Source organism: Morone saxatilis, unplaced genomic scaffold (genome assembly GCF_004916995.1).
Source record: "Morone saxatilis isolate NCDOM2014 unplaced genomic scaffold, NCSU_SB_2.0 Contig14, whole genome shotgun sequence".
Lineage (NCBI taxonomy): Eukaryota > Metazoa > Chordata > Actinopteri > Moronidae > Morone > Morone saxatilis.
In genome coordinates, this window is record NW_023339696.1 from 22,327,563 (window position 1) to 22,344,552 (window position 16,990).

The window sequence follows — 16,990 nt, forward strand, 5'->3', positions numbered from 1 at the left end:
ATACAGTTTGAAAACCCACAGAGAGCAAAACCTTTCTGGCACTTGCAGCCACAGTGTTTCCACATTGTTATCTGAATAAAGGAGCTGTACACTGTTTCCATCACTGCTCACATAAAGGCACATTGTGTGTTTTTAATTATATAAAGTGTAAAAGTTTGGCAGCTGAGCTCACTGGGATCAGATTGTGGACTAACTAAACATTTGTACCTGCACCACCAAGTAACAAGCAGCTCAACTGGGCAGAAAACAGCCCCAAACACAGCCGGTGTTCCCCTCTCTCCTCCCTCATTCATTTGGGGGTTTCTCCTCTCTTTCCTCTCTTCTGCTGCTCCTCTCGACAGGAGGAGAAAAGAGGCCGAGCGAGGACAGGAGAGGAGCAAAGAGGAGAGGACTCGGCTTCCTTCGCTCGGTGTGGTTTCCTGTTTGTAGGTGGGAGGATGTTGAGACGGTTGCACACAGCGCTGCAGCTTTTTAACACCCGGCGACACTCTGAGGTGTCACAGTTAACGTCTCCTGATTGGCTCGAGGTGTTTGTGTGAAACCCTTTTTTTTTTGTTTTTTTGACATTTTGCTGTTCTGAGCTGCAGGCCCCTCTTCCAATTTCCACCGCCAGTTTGCAGTTTGCAGCTGAGGTGTTGAGAGAGGCTAGTTTGATCAGCCCACACACACTCAGAGAGCTGTGAACCTTTCTGCTTGTTGGTTTGTTGGTGAGTCAACCTGCAGTGGTTGGTCACACTCACTCTCACACTCTGTAACTGTGATCTCAAGGTCCGGGCCATTGATCAGGTCATTGATTGTTGTGTGTTTTCTAAAGTTTCAGAGGCTGCCGCTCCGTCTTTCGGACAGTCGTGACCCGATTGATGCTCGACCGTCACCTTCCTGGTAGGAAACGCTGAGATCAGAGGGTCTGTGGCAGGCGGTGAAACCAAACCCAAGGTGATTGGGTGCAGTGATGACAGAGGAGTGAGGGAGTCGGTGACAAAGAGGGAGGGAGGAAGAGCCAAGTAGTTTGCTGAAGGTGCAGATCTGACACCAGATCAGATCATCGGGGAGGAGAGACACACGAGGTCGACCGAAAGAAAGAAGAGAAGACGGAGAAAGACAGAAAAGAAGTCTTCAGAAATGGAAGATTGGTTATAGTAGTCGCCTGATGTGGACCAGATACCGCGGGGGGACACGAGACCAGCCGCAGGCCCCGAAAACTTCACCAATCCTCCACCCTCCTCGCCGCCACACAACCATCTCTGCAGTCGCCGCTTGTCGACAGGTGTCGGTGAGTTTTCTGTCGTTTTATATTCGTTTGATTTTTAGGAAGTTTCTTCCCAGCATGCACATGGAAGACAGGAAGTGGATCGGTACAGGTTTCACTCTGAGGGCTAATGGAGGAGCCAAACCAGTGCTGAATTATTTTACACAGCAAAAGCCATTTTTACCCGACCTGTGACCTCTGCAGCGTCCGGTGGGCAACAATTTTAATTTTGTGCATCTCTGAGTAACTCTGATCCAACCGGGAGAAAAATCCCAAGACAAGGAAAAGTAATTGTTTATATTCTGATGAAGATTGATTCTGATAATGTTCAAACTGTTCACTTTTGTTTTTAAAACGCCATCAAATGTGATTAGGATGTCCTCGGGGTCATAAAAATCCAATAATCTAAATTTCAGGTTGTAAAATGTCACAAACGATAAGTTTTTCATTGGCTTTTGATTCCTCTATATGACATATAATGAACAAAACCATCAGAGACATTTTATATAGTTATTGAAATCACTACTTGAAATCAAAGAAACGAGGCGGTAGAAACATTACCGCTTTCGTCCACAGGGGGCGCCAGAATCAACACAAAATGAGAAAAAGTTCCTTGTAAGTGATTCAAATATGATTTCGACAGGTTTTAATATTGGATTAACGTTGTTACTTAAAGTTGCATTTTTTAAGTCTCGCTTTCAGGAGCAGTCTGTATTGATCTGTAACTATTAAACAAAGCCAACATGGAATCAATGCGGATTTTCCTTCTTATCCTCCATTAAATAGGATTCATAATGGTCTTAAAAAGATCTTAGAAAGTCTTAAATTTAACATGTTGAAACATTTTTCTTCATCCAAACCTGCTATGATGGTGTTTTAGACACGAGGCGGAGGTCAGATGGAGTTTTGTACAGTATATATGAAGCTACAGCCGGTTAGCTTAACTTAGCTTGGCAACAGAGGGAAACAGCTAGCCTTGCTCCGTCCAGTGCTCACTTCAACTTGTTATGTCTTGTTTGTTTCATCCGGACAAAAACAGAAATGTACCGACGGTTTTTGGGGGTTTTTCTATGAGCAGGACTATGTCTTGTCGGGAAGCAGTGACTTCCTGGAGTTGTGTCGTCACGTTGAGGTTTCTAGAGACAACTGTGGGGGTTTTAAAACTGAAATCACAAAGATGAAGACTGAACTTGCAACTCAAGTAGTGTCTTACTGCAGAATAGATTCTAGGTAATTGTTTCCATTTTATGCTACTTTGTACTTTCTATTCAAGTTTACTCCATTTATCTGACAGCTGGAGTTACTTAAACTTTATAAATGAAACTTTAAAATATGTGAGGATCTTATAAAATGTGATGCATTATTACAGATGTTGTCGTTATTAACCATCCATTAATATGATAGAACAAGGCCCAGTTTTCTGCACAGTGCGTATTTTTGATACAACCCGCACGCCGAACCAACCCAATCCGCTACGTAGGCAATGACGTCTCTCCAAAATGGCAGCTCGTTCACTAGGTTGAAATTACAAAAATAAATGTCTTAACTACTTTTTAAAATCAGACTTTAGTCAAGGTGGTTTTTCTAATATGTTTTGGCACTACGTGCAACAAACATACTCGTTTCATGTCCACTTTCACTGATAACTTTTACTTAAAGCAGCAACAAGGAACTTTTTCTCATTTTGTGTTGATTTTGGCGGCCCCTGTGGACAGAAGCGGTACTGTTTGTACCACCTAATGTCATTGATTAGAAAGAGGCTGGCTCCGGCAGTGAGTCAGTCTCCATAAGGCCTTATATTAAAATGTCCAGAAATAAACATGTTTACAGCCTTTTGGTCTCTAGAGATAATTTCCACGTTTATGACGAGTGTACGGAGGGTGAGTTTTTATATAACTCACCTCTTTAAATTACCAGGTTTCATTCAGCTCCACAAAAGTCAGGACGGCCAGAGTCGACCACATTGAGCTTAACATTGGCTCTTCAGAAACCTGTGGGGGGACGTCACAGAGACTATGGACAGTTTTAATTATGCAGTCTACCAAATCTGAGCCGGAGGCAGGCAGAATAAATAATAATTATATAGAAATAGTTATAAATAAATAGTTAGTTAATATGTAAGGATTTTGAATATAGGTCTGGTGTTGGTACTTTTTAAATCATCTGTATTAAAGCGTTTTTTGTGAAGAAAACCTAATTAAACACTCGGATGAAAGTTATTAATATATAACACATCCGTCCCTCTGGTTGAGAACACATCACAGTTCTTCACTGAACACGATCTAAAACAAGATGCAGCGTCATTAACGTCTGATATTGAACCTCCTTATCTGTCTTTTCCTGTCACACTTCCTTTTCCAAATCTCTATTGGCCGGCTGCATTTAATCATTTAATAAAACCTTTCAGGGGGTTTTGTGGAAAAAACAAACAAACACAAAATGAGCTTAAAGACGGAGCAACAGCTCACAAGATGGCCGCCTTTGGCTCTGCAGCGCTGCGTGAGGAGCTGATTTTAATCTTAGTTGAAATATTAGAAGCTGTAGAAGTCGGGTTGAGGAGGAGAGGGGAGCTGAGGTTGTGTGGGGGGGTTTCTCTGGAGGTTTCCACATTCACAAACCATGGCAGGGGGTTGCAGGTACTTTCTGTGAAGAGTGTTTCCAGTGTTTGGAGCCTGTTGGTTCAGTGGAGAGTTCAGGTTGGCAGAGGAAAGAACACGAGCTGTACCAGTCAGTCGAAAGCACGTGTGAAATGCTTTTCCTTCCTGTGTGACGCACCTCTGCAATCAGGAGAAAGATTATGTTCTGATGCCTCAGGAAAGTAAAAACCACCAGATATTTAAGTAAATAGAGCATGTGGTTTCATTTTTAAAACATGGCTTCCTCCTCTTCAAAAAGACATTTGAGGTACCAGTTTATAACAACAGCTTTAGTCCCTTTACAAATTAAGATTCTTCTTAGAAAAGAACTTGTTCATGTTTAGTTATAAATTATCAGGATAATAAATTTGAGCTTAAACATACAGTGTGGACTTTCTGCCACTAACTCACACACATCTGAATAATAAAAGAGGAAGAGTGAAGCGACGTGGGATCATGGGTTGTCGTCATTACAGTCAGGTTCTCCCGATTAGGATTCCTTCAGTCAGATCCTCCTGGTTGCGTTATTTTTGTCGTTGTGATCGCAAATTCAACTCGTCCCTGTGAATTCTGTGCGATCTCTCATTTTTGTTCAATCAACGCAACTTCTCCGCAAATTTGACCAATCGTTGTAGTTTCCTGATTTTTGAGTCATACGTCACCAAACTCATTTCCTCGTTGCTGGTTGTGAAGATGCAGATCTCACATTTACCTGCGATTTAAATGTGAGAAGAGCGGGTTAGGTTTAGGGAGGTCTCCTCCTCTCCAAAACAAACAGATAACTTAAGATCCAGACGTCTGATGACTAAAATCCTTCATCCGCTTCAAATCTAGTGTTAGTTTGAGTTTAAAAGCATCAAGATCTAAACAGTGGATGGTAAACATGTCGCTTCAAACTGGATAAAAAGTGAATTTTATGCTTCTGATTATTGATTATTGTTGAATCAACTACATATAGAACATAGCTCTAGAGTTTATACATTGTTTAATGAGCCACTGTTACTTCACTTAGGTTGTAAGTTATGTGGAAATTTGACATATATTCTTAAAAGTGATCATTGGTAGAAGTTTCCAGAAACACTCCACAGATACAGATATTTATCATTCAAATATATTCAGGTTATAGATATTAGATTAGATATTGTCTGTGCTGTGAGCTGAGTCTCATGACTTTCTATAAACCATTATTCAACCACAACATATGTGAGAGTTAATGAGACACTTCCTGCTTCATATTCAGCCTCAACCCGCAGGCCATATTTTATGATCTGTTCAGCAAACAAAACCTTAATCTGCAATCGTAAAGTTATTAGAAACTACATCCGTCAGATACATACAGTATCTGTATTGTTTACACGATCCGCCTCCCGACTCAAATGCTAATATGACACCAACACCTTTATTCACCAAATATTTTCAGCCTTCATCAGTGTTTGGGGTTGTTTCCTTTAGTACTCACTAAAGCACCAAATGTGTAATCTTCCGCCGCTGAAAACAGTTCCTATAAATGCATTTCCACCTGTTGTTTTAGGAGATTCCTGAGTCTTGTTTTATATATTTGTGATGAGTTTTGTGGTTGAATGTAAATGTCAACATCATCAGCATCAGAGTTGTTGTTGACACTGACATGGTCTTCTACATCAAACTGTTACTATTGTGGCATCATAGTGACATTGAATGTAACTCAGGTTATGCTCTACACAATTATAATTGACCTTTCCTAAGTCCCGCCCCTTTTTTGCTCTTAGATATGCTAATGTGCTAAACTAATCTAGGTTAAAAAGACAACCACATTTTGAAGATGGTTAAAAGATAGTCACTTTATTACCTTATGTTAGGAAAATGTCAGCTAACTGGCTAACTAATGATGATGTAGCTAGTTAGCGAGTGTTTTGTTCTGTAGCAAAATGCTAAGTAACTAGTTAACTAGCTAGCTAACGATACATATATGTTGCTTTTATTTTTTAACCATCTTCAAAATGTGGTTGTCAACATACATACATCAACATAGATTAGCCTAGCATATAGCATGTATAAGTACAGGAAAGGAGGAAGTCGACCGAGGTTCTGACCGAGGCTTGTTCAACTGTTATTGGAGCACAGAGCAAAAAAGGGCGGGACTTAGAAAGGGTCAATTCATCCTGAGAGGAACATGAATGTCATCACTTTGCATCCAATAGTAGTTGAGATATTTCAGTCTGGACCAGTTTTATTTGAAGACTGACTGCCTCATGTTGTCCCCTGTCCTCCTCAGATGAAACATGGCCTTGCTCCTCTTGGTTTTGGCGGCCGCCGTCTTCGTCTCCATGGTCCTCCTGGCTGTCGTCTGCCTGCACTGCAGGAACAAAGGCCCGCTGGGTGGGTCGCTGGCTCTCTTCACACTGCACCATCATGTGGTTAACAGCTGGTGCACGCACTCATAATGACCTGACCTATAAATGACATCCTGTGGTTAAACAGGCTTACAACTAAGTTTTCACACTGCTGATGGTCAACACTATTTACACTTTGATTTCTGGTTTAGCTGTTGATAGATGATGTATGATTACATTTGAGTTATTTGTATGTTTCTGTTTCCACCCACCAGTCTCCATCAGGCAAGGAAATTCTACAGAGGAGTACATGCCGTAAGTCTTTTCTTCTGGTCTTCATGGGTGAAAGATTTTATTTTTATTGTTTATATTGATTTATATGAAATAATGAGTAAGATTTGTCTAATGTCTCTTTTCTTTCTTTCAATCAGATCCAATCAATTCAGAGTTATCCATCCATGTAAGTCTGAAATGGTTGAAAGAGGTTTTTAATTTCTGTGAAACCGATGAAACAGGAAGCAGCTGGTCGGTTCAAAGACTGACTTCCAATTTATTTTATTTTAATACAAAAAGATAAAAAATACACAAAACAGCAACACTAAACTGAAACAATGATTTTAATAATAAATAATACCTGAAGAATAGAAAAAACTATTCATATATTGTGTCATAATGATATAAAATATAAGGGACTATATTTAGAGATGTATGGTTTATATTTGATGACTTATTCAAGAGTTAGAGATACATGACCTGAACAGTTTGCTAATTTGAACATTCGAACATTTTAATGTGCTTAACAAGGACTGGGAAGTGAAGGATATTAATCAGAGAATAAATGGACCCTTCCTAAGCCCCACCCCTTTTTGCTAGTTTCTCCTATTCTCCTAAGAGTTAAGCAAGCCTCGGTCAACTTTCTCCTTTCCTGTACTTAGATATGCTATATGCTATGCTAATCTCTGTTGAAAAGAAAACCACATTTCAAAGATGGTTAAAAGATAAAAGTGACATATATATATAGTCACGTTTTAAGTTAGCTAATGTTAGTATAAAATGTTACCTAACTAACATGCCAATTTACATCAATTGTTAGTTACCTAACATTTTGCTAACAACTTAAGATGTGACTAAATATATGTCTCTTTTATTTTTAACCATCTCTTTTATGTTTTTGTCATAATAGATTAGCCTAGCATATAGCATATCTAAGAGCAAAAAGGGGCGGGACTTAGGAAGGGTTAATTGTAATTATGCAGAAAATAACCCAAATTACATTCAATGTCACGATAAGGTCACAATAGTAACAGTATGATGTAGAATACCATGTCAGTGTCTCATATTTCATGATGGTGATTACGACTCTATGCTGATGATGTTAACATTTACATTGCTCTTATTTTTAATGACGATGATGAAGGTGACTTTCTCTCTGTTGATTTACAGCCCAGCCAAACCTTGACCTGAACCTCAGTCACTCTTCCTCCCACCTGCTGTCACCTTTGTGAGTTTTTCTTTTTATTATGAAACACACCTGGTTCACCTGCCCAGGCCACATCAGTACCTATATAAGTACCAAAGCGCACTGTAAACAATACATAAATACTAAACATAGATAAAGATTGGATAGTATTGGCTTATTGCATATAAAGTGCCTTCTGGAAGAGTCCTGCTGGTTCTTGTCTCACAGTGATTGAGCTGGAACTGTTAGGTGTACCCTCACACCAGTCCTATGCCCCAACAGTTTGACCTCTTAGACCTATGTAGAGACACGTGGACTTGATGGTTTTTAAGATACTGAGCTGGGACAACAGAGGACATCTAATGTCAAGGGACAGAAACTTTGTTCCTCGGGTTCAACACTTTGCTGTCTGATGTTTTTTTTTCCTTTTCCCACACAGCTCACCTTTAGTTGTTCCTGGAACTCAACGGAGACACACATCCTTCACCCCGACAGAAAATGGTGAGATCCTGCTTTTCTTCATGATGTCTGTTTCCAGTGTGATGTTGACCTCTTCAGGCTTTATTCACATTTGTTAAGTAATGTTAGTCTTTATTTCATGTTTACCAGTGAGATGTACCTTCCTGCAGTTAATCTCTGACGTTAGAGTTGGTTCATACACTTTGATGCCGTAACTGTCAAATCTTAATATGACTCTTTCTATCCTACAGAGAGTATTCCAAGTTATGAAAATCCAGGAGATGGTAAGATCACGTTTATTTGTTGGTCTCGACTTTGTAATTTATTGCAGGACCAAAGAGTGGAACCACACTGCGCGACACCAGAATGATTACGAAGCAGACTTCGTTGAGACTTGGTTGTCAGGACTTTGGACAACAGTGTCTCTGCTCTGTCCTTGTCCAAACTGAACTCTAGTGTCAGAGAAATAATTCAGCCTATTTTAAGTTTCATTGCCTGATGATAGAGTGATGTCAGAGTGATGTCAGTATGTTGGATGATGTCGAGCTGACATTTTGTTTTCTTTAGGACATTACATAAACGCAGAGAGTGACCCAGAAGACCCCGGATACATGTAGGTTTGGTGGTTTTTCTTCACTTCTTTAAGGCTTCAGCAGTAAGTCGGAGTCTAATCGTCTCTTCTTCTCTGGTTTCTGCAGAATCGTGTTGCCCGAAGGTGAGACTCAGAATCAGAGCCGAGCCTCGACGCCCAGTTCAGGTACGTTACTATGATTATCTGACAGCTTTACAACTTCAGATTTATGCATAAAAAACATATGGAGAGTTAGTTAGATAAATTATGTTTTGTTATAAATGAAACAAGAAGAAGAAGTCCTGTTTTTATCTTTTTAATACTTCCTGTTATATTATGAAACATCACTGAGGATCAGCTGATTTGATAGATGAACATAAACAATGTTCAGTGAACTGATCGGCTGTTTGTTTCCATCCACAGACGTTCTACACGATTATGAGAACGTCCCAGAGAAGAAAGGTGAGCCGATCTGTTCTGTGTGAACTTCAGTTCATTTCCATTGTTTGTACAGTTTAACTATAGATGAATTCCCATGAAGCACCACAGTAACTGTGTGTCCTTCTCCGTGTCTCCTCAGAGGACAGAGAGTACCTGAATGTGGATCCGCTGGGTCTTTCAAGTGAGTTGGACGTTCAGTATTCAGATCACGTGATGTTCTTCCTCTCATGAATTCCCTGTTACAGCTTCTGAAGACATTTCCAGGATCATCAAAGTGTTTTCTTTCCATCTGGATGAAAAAATATTCAGTCTGTCGCCAAACAAGTTTCCTGAACTGTATTTTTAAATCCAAACAAAGAATGACTCACTGCTCATTTGTATGACAGGAACCATAACTTAAATATATATATATTATCAGTTATATTATTTTATATTAAAGGTTATATACAAAATTCACTTGCCACTAGATGTGACGCTAGAGCACCAGCATCTCAGACCAAAACAATGGGCGCTACGGTCCACCAGACTCCATAGACAAAAACACGCATTTTACCTCGCAGATCATCAAAACATCGTAAACATCGTACATCATGTGACACTGTAGCTTTCAGCTGAAATAACTGTTTGCTGATATATAACCTTTATGTTTCTTCACAATATTTGATATTATATATTGTTTTTATATTATATGTTTTCAGATTGTAGGATCAGTCTGCAACATAATACAGTATTACTGTATTAAAATACTGTTTTATATATTCATCAGAATAATCAATAATAAATACTCGTTAGTTGCAGTTTTACATTTTGGACTATGATGTGTAATTTCATGTTTTCCATCAGTATCAACACCAGAATTGTCGGCCCAAAGCGACAGCGATGACGAAGACGACGATGATGACGATGACGACGATGATGATGAGGGGAACTACGTCAACGTGAGCGAAACGACGCAGGCTATCTGACCTCTGACTGCCTGACCACAGTGAGCTATTCAACTGCCATCTACATCTCTCTGCCTCCACCTTTAAACCTGCGACGGCGTTAATTTAAAAGAGCTGAACGACTAAGAAAAGAAACTGAGAATGAAGAACGACTCTGGGCGGAGAACAGGAACTCTTTGTTTCTGAAGGTTCAGCTGAGGCAGTTTGTCTGATTTCTGATCTGTGTTGTTACGGTTTTAGGTTTATCAGGTTTCTTAAAGTGATCTAAAAACAATCCAGCAGGGCCCAGATTCAGAAAACAGATTTAAAAAGCCTTGTGTGTGCATGTTTCTGTTTTATAACTCAAGTGAAATTAAGAACATGAAGATACATTCCCAATCTCACGTACAGAAAATAACCTGTTATATAAAATGATCAACCCGTTGGACACAAAACAAAAGTAATTTTTTATTAATAAATAATCCCGCTATCTTGAGAAGACAAGTTGTTTTATTCAGATAAATTAATGTTTTATCTCAAGATAACAAAGCTCAATTTCTTTAGATAACGAAACAATTAACTTGTGATCTTGAGATAACGTAATAGCAAGCCCGTCTGTTCGGGGAATCTGCCTTTTGTTTTCTTTGAACAAATTATTGAGATGTGATTCAAGATAACAACAATTGCAGCTGCATCCGTGTGAGGAATCTGCCTTTTTGTTTACTTGATACCGAGATAAATAACTTCTTATTGAAGAAGAAGCGTTCTTCAGAGCACAGCCTCTCAGCCTTTTGCTTTCTCCAGATCAATTAACGTCATATCTTGAGATAAAAATAAATCGAGAATTAAACAAAATAATTGCATTCACGTCGGTTTGAGGAATTAGCTCATTGTTTTCTCAAGAAAACCAAATAATTTACTTTAAATCTTGAGATAACGACATTATTGAAATAATTGCACAGCTGTTTATGTGAACAGGCTTTTGTTTTCTCAAGATAAATTAACTTATTTTGAGAAAACAAAGCTCGTTTTCCAAGAAAACAAAATAATTAATTCGTGATCTGCAGATAACGGAATAAAAAAAAACCTGCTAACGCGCCTGTTCTCGGCTTCCGTAGTTTTCATTTTATAGACAACAACCGTCTTTCTACGACTAACTGTTCAGTTCTGCTACATGAGCTAAATGCTAACATCAGATCTCAATCCATTCAAAGTAGAAAATAATTTCTACTGCACACATTTAGGTTTTCTTTAATGTTTTTTTTGTAAATTTGACCTCTGAACATAATTACTGATGGATAGAATCACTGTGAGCACCCAGACAGACTGAACCTGAAACTCGGGGAACACTAAATTAAAATCCAGAATAATCGAACGGTTGTCGGCAGGCGAGCGGTCGACACTTCATTCTCCTGTCAGGCTTCAGAAAATGTCACCAAAAGTCCCTCGTTGGTTCAGATTCTTCTGTAGTTTTTTCTGTTTTACCGGCTGTTAATGTCTTCACTGGTAACCCTTTCCTCCACAGCGCCTCATCACCAGAGGCGTTTCCATGTTTGAGCTTTACTTCGATTTTACTGACAACTCCTGAGAATGTCTTTAATTCACAAATTGTTTTTTTTTCTACTGTATTTATGTGTTGTTACCGTGGTTACTGTTGTCTCTGGATCTGTAATCCACTTGTGTGAACTAGAAATGTTTTTGTTTCTTTAACTACAATTCAATTAAAATGTAACAAAATGTTGAACTCTACTAGGATTCATTTCTCACAGTAACTTCCTTTAAAGCGTGTCGAGGTGTTAAACCTGCTGTTGTGTGATAGTTGAGTCAGACCTTTGATTGAGGAGCAGATATGTATAAACTGTACGCAACTCAGGACTTCCTACAGAAGCACAATAATCAGTTATATAATCAGCAGTTTCCTGTGTTGACCATCTGTTACTCAGCTGCTGCTCTCTACACTTTTTTTTTATCTGGAATGAAAATAGACCTTTTATTCTGATTCATAGTTGTACGTTGGCTGTAGATTAAGTGACCTACGCCGTTATGAGCGTTTATACTTGCACCGTCTGCGTGGCTCTGCTAATCGCTCCACCAAAACGCTGGTTTCAGCCACTGTGTTGAGTTCCTCAGGGTTCCCACTCCACCTGGCGGTTCTCCTCACTCGACCACCGAGCCACGGCTTTATGGCGCGGTTTCCTGCCCGACGTGGTTTACTTATTTTGTCCTTAAAAAGGAAATAAAACGGTGACTGACTTCCTCTCTGATGCCACAATGTTGACCCAGAGTCTGCACTTGCTATTGTATTTGGAAAATTGACCAGATTCTCTTTGTTGTTTGTGTGTCTGGTGTGGACCAGCTGGATTCTACGCAGAGCGGAGAGACGCCTCTCGGGCCGCGGTGCTTTTGAGCATTATGTAGAACACGTTAACCAGCGAGCTTTAGAGACGCTGGTAGGTGGATTTTATTCTCTTCAGACTGCGCCAGGCTAGCTGTTTCCCCCTGCTTCCAGTCTTTATGCTAAGCTAAGCTAACCACTAACTCCAGCTCATCTTTTCATCTTACTCTCGCAAAGAAAGTGAATTTCTACCGTCCAGGCAGTCGTCAACTTCCACTCATTCATTAAAGCGAGAAATCAACCTGAGAGATTTTAGAGTTCTGTATCGTTCTGTAGACGTACCGGAGGTTATTTTCTTTGAAATTCTGAATTGAATCCAGACGCGTTTGTTGTTTGTTTTCAGTGGTTTTATTATTAATGAACTGGTTTTGTCTGGAAAAGGACAGAGGTGGGACGGGGAGAAAAACTGTTTCCACTGTCGTCGGTCCAAAAGTTTTCCACCAGTCATCGTCGTCAGTCCAGCTTCGTGTTCAGGTGTGAAAACAGTTTGTATTTACATTTTTAAATCCAGAAACGTTACCGTGTTAGCCGTTTCTGTCTAAAGATGTGGGTAAAAAGGAGGACGTGTTAGTCTGGTGTCAGGAGGTGGGAATGTTACAAGTTGTTTGAGTCGGGGTGGGGGGGCTCGTCTTCCTCGCTCCTGAGTCCAGCTGTGACGAGTTCAGTTTGCAGACGGGTGGAAGGACAGCTGCTGGGAGGGGTGAGCCTGGACCTGAACAGCTGGAAGACACAAAATGTTTCTTTAAAATCTATTCTTCACATAAGATTAGGTTTTATTGGCTTTATGGGGGCTCACGGGACCAGAGCCGGTTTTACCTTGTGGGGGTCCGATGTAGAAGTGTTGTGGCGCCCCCTGCTGGGGGTTGGATCCGCCGGCCTGCTGAGGGGAGACGTAGTGCAGCATGACGGGCGGCAGTCCGTGACCGGCAGAGTGGTGAGGTCCCGACATGTGAGCCTGCGGAGGACAAACGAGAGACTGAGACTACGTCCACACTGAAGTCCACATGAACACGAGCAGAAGACGTTTTCGTGGCTACAAACACGAAGAATATGTCGATGACTTAAGGATTTATTTCCACCAAACCAGAGTGGGATTGTTGGAGAGACTAACAGAAATCATCTGCTTGGTAAAATCGGTGGTTTTGTTAATGGAGTCTGGCGTGCCGGTGCTCCAGTGCCACATCTGTTCACCTGTGTGAGCTGGCCGATGGAGGGGAAGCCGTGGGGCAGCGGCTGGTGGGTGGGGAGGCTGTACCCCTGCATGGTGTAGGTGGCCTGCGGGGAGCTGTGGCCCGGCTGCAGGTTCGGAGGAGTGGGAGCAGACAAACCTCCAGAGTGGAACATGGACTGAGGCTGAGGACCGGCCTGACTCGACTGAACACAAACACAAACCATCCATTGATTAACGAACAGGACGAACAGATAGAAACATGGTTTTATTCAATCCCAGTCTAAATGTAGCTCTAAAAAGGTTTTTACCACAGAACCACTGTTGGTTTTTATGTTAAGGATTAAACATTAGAGGAATTCTTTTGTATGTTTTGTTCAATTCTGACCAAGAAATTATAAATAAAAGATTTATGATGTTAAATGATATTTGCAGCCGGTTAACTTCACATTTGTGATCCATTAACGTCAGCAGTCCCACCTGAGTGTGTCCTGGACTGGGCGCTGTGTGCTGGGGTGGGGGCTGATTCCCAGTGGGGGTGCTGGAGGGCTGAGGATGATGCATGGGGCCCGAGTGGTGAGAAAACGACTGAGCTGAAGACAGAAAAGAGAGAATTTAGCAACTTCTCAGTCATCAAAGGTTGTAAGAGTCTCAGAGAATCCAACCAACGTTTATTCCTGTTGCTGTCTGCTTTCCATCACAGATACTGACAGTATCTATAATTAATGGACTGAGCTTTAATTCTTCTTACCATACATGGCCTGCTGGGGCCCCGGCTGGCCCTCAGCCTGGCCGTGGTACTGGTGGCCAGGAGGACCCATCTGCTGAGGAGCCCCGGACGTCAGCATCCTGGCGCCCCCCTGCAGCATCGAGTAAACTGCCTGGAGGTCACGAGACAGAAGAGAGATTATTATCAAAAACGTCTCACAGCTTCAGTTTAACGTCGTCACAAACAAACAGTCTGACGTCGTCCTTCAAACTCTTTCCACTCATTCAGTTCATTTATAACATTTAAAGACACACTGAACAGTTTATACAACAGTTTCTGACTCGGGGGGGTAGCAGGGTACATTATATGATGTTTCTGAGTACTTAGTGTAGATCAGTACTGTTGTCTGCATCTGCACCAATAAAAAGGTCATTAGATAAAATAACCCTTTAAATCTACAGAATAATAACGCGATGAATAAAGAACTGGCTGAGCTGATGTACATTCACTGTTTCTTTCTTGTTCCTCCACTCTGTGTGTTTCCATCTGTTTCTGTTGAGCTCAGTTTAACATCAGCAGGATTAAAGAGCCAATGATCACTGAGACAGTCAGTGTGTCCACACGTCCAATAACATGAATAAAACAGTATTTGTATGTGTGGAGTGGAAATGAACGTGTTAAAGCTGCAGACATTAATGACATTAATGTGTGTGTTACTTTAGAATGCGTTCCTCTCATGTTGAACCACCGTGTTTGTTCTGCTGATCACACTGATTGATCAGTTATTATCTGAGATAACGTGTCTGCAGACTCTCTGTGGGCGGCGGCTGTACAGAGACGTTAGCGATCAGCTCGGAGAGATTTGTGAAGGTGGTGAATGAGTTGGTTTGGAGCTCTGCACAGTAACATTAACATCCTCTTTAAAATTACACACAGCGTTTCTACAGTAGAAATCCTTTACTTCAGTGAAAATACTGAAACCACACTGACAGATCTAATAAAGTCACCTTGATCATGAATCTGTTTGATATGAGGAAGAGGAGGATACAAGAAACTTTATTATACAGAAATATAAATATATTTACTTTAAGACACTGCCAGAGCCAAATCTATTTTACTTTTAATTGATCTTACTGTTACTTTCATTATTATAAATAACTCTTTGCTTTAGTATTATGATGAAGATGATGAGAGGAGGGAGTACGAATCAGGAAAATGTACTTAAGAATATCAGTTTTACTTAGAATACTTTTGTTTATCGCATCATTATTATCGGTGTTAGCATTTTACTGTTGGAGCTCCTTTATATACAGTTCAGTCCACTGGTTCCCAACCTGAGGGGTGGGGGCCCTCCAAAGGGCCACCAGATAAATCTGAGGGGTCGTGAGAGGATCAGATAATAAACATCAGATTACGTCTATTTAGATTAGAAACGGAGCAGGATCCTCTGGTTGAAGTGTCCTGACATGTGACACACAAATAACAAGAAAGTGTAAGATGAACGTACTAAAGTCAAATATTATAATATATAATAATATATTATAATATATAATAAAATATAATAAAATATAATAATATATTATAATATAATATAATAATATATTATAATATATAATAAAATATAATAATATATAATAATATATTATAATATATAATAATATATAATAATATATAATATATAATAATATATTATTATATATAATAATATATTATAATATATAATAAAATATAATAAAATATAATAATATATTATTATATATAATAATATATAATATATAATAATATATTATTATTATATAATAATATATTATTATTATTATATATAATAATAATATATCATAAAATATTATAAAATATAAGTCCTTTAAACATTCCCCAGGTTTCATGTCTCAGTGTTTTCATTGTGTGTAGATTTATTAATTTATTGGACCTTTAAATCCACAGTGACAGTGTTCTGCCTCGGTACCTGTCCGTGGTAGTGGGGGGGCATGGCCTGGATCACCTGACCGTACTGCAGGTAGGACTGGGGGTACGGGGACGCCACCAGCGGGGGGCCTGCTGCCGAGGCTGCAGCTGACATCATCGGGGACGCTGAGGACGGGTGATGGTCCGGACGCTGTCCCACCACCGGGCCTAAAACAGCAGAACACAGTCTGTCACTGCTGGGGGGCATTAGAGTATCTGAACCCTCCTACAGTCAGTAATAACACTGGGTACCTTTGGCTCTGGGGTATTTGCCCTGGTTCACAGCTGACATGGTGTACTGATACATCTGAGGAGCCTGAGGAGGAGAGGAGGAGAGGAGGAAGGCAAGAAGAAAGCGTTATGTAACCTGCAGACATCAAACAGCTCGTTTAACTGATATCTTTTGAGTTTCTAAACTTTGAGCTGTGTGGATGGATTCAGTTTGAGATGTGAAGTACAGAGAGGCCACTGTAGTGTTCTTTCTGTTCTTTCTGTCAGTGTCACATACAGAGACACGTAAACTCAACAACACTTAGACCCGTCTGCACCAAACTCCTTTACAGCTGTTAGAAAGTCTCCACAGGCTGAGGGAAAATCTCTGAGGACGACCGACCTCAAAGTCAACGTCAACCAGAAGGACGAAGGTCGATCGTCTCTCTGATCCACGCTCGCATTTCTTAAAGGCTAAACCAAACATGCAGCC

At 40.3% G+C, this 16,990-nt stretch overlaps 2 protein-coding genes across 2 annotated transcripts; one reads left to right on the forward strand and one right to left on the reverse strand.

Moving 5' to 3' along the window:
* The first annotated feature begins 818 nt into the window (after window positions 1-818).
* On the forward strand, window positions 819-11,794 carry LOC118322908 (nucleolin-like). Its single transcript, XM_035654763.1, has 12 exons — window positions 819-1,273; window positions 6,140-6,243; window positions 6,473-6,512; window positions 6,629-6,657; window positions 7,641-7,698; window positions 8,096-8,157; window positions 8,367-8,399; window positions 8,683-8,728; window positions 8,814-8,872; window positions 9,110-9,148; window positions 9,267-9,308; window positions 9,971-11,794. Exons 2-12 carry the CDS (start codon window positions 6,147-6,149, stop codon window positions 10,090-10,092), a joined length of 627 nt encoding a protein of 208 aa, XP_035510656.1. The 5' UTR covers window positions 819-1,273; window positions 6,140-6,146; the 3' UTR covers window positions 10,093-11,794.
* A 976-nt stretch (window positions 11,795-12,770) lies between these two features.
* On the reverse strand, window positions 12,771-16,603 carry atxn2l (ataxin 2-like; the record flags this gene model as incomplete). The annotated part of the gene is given in 7 exon segments (XM_035654762.1): window positions 12,771-13,165; window positions 13,262-13,400; window positions 13,637-13,819; window positions 14,094-14,206; window positions 14,365-14,494; window positions 16,253-16,455; window positions 16,540-16,603. Coding segments are annotated over 7 exon segments (882 nt in total). The 3' UTR covers window positions 12,771-13,106.
* Window positions 16,604-16,990: the final 387 nt, after the last annotated feature.

Excerpts from the sequence above, each read along its gene's own strand:
- LOC118322908 (XM_035654763.1), top strand. The coding sequence starts at position 6,147 with ATGGCCTTGCTCCTCTTGGTTTTGGCGGCCGCCGTCTTCGTCTCCATG. Across the intron at positions 7,699-8,095 it reads TCCCACCTGCTGTCACCTTT|CTCACCTTTAGTTGTTCCTG; the intron begins GTGAGTTTTTCT and ends TTTCCCACACAG. Across the intron at positions 8,873-9,109 it reads AGCCTCGACGCCCAGTTCAG|ACGTTCTACACGATTATGAG; the intron begins GTACGTTACTAT and ends TTCCATCCACAG.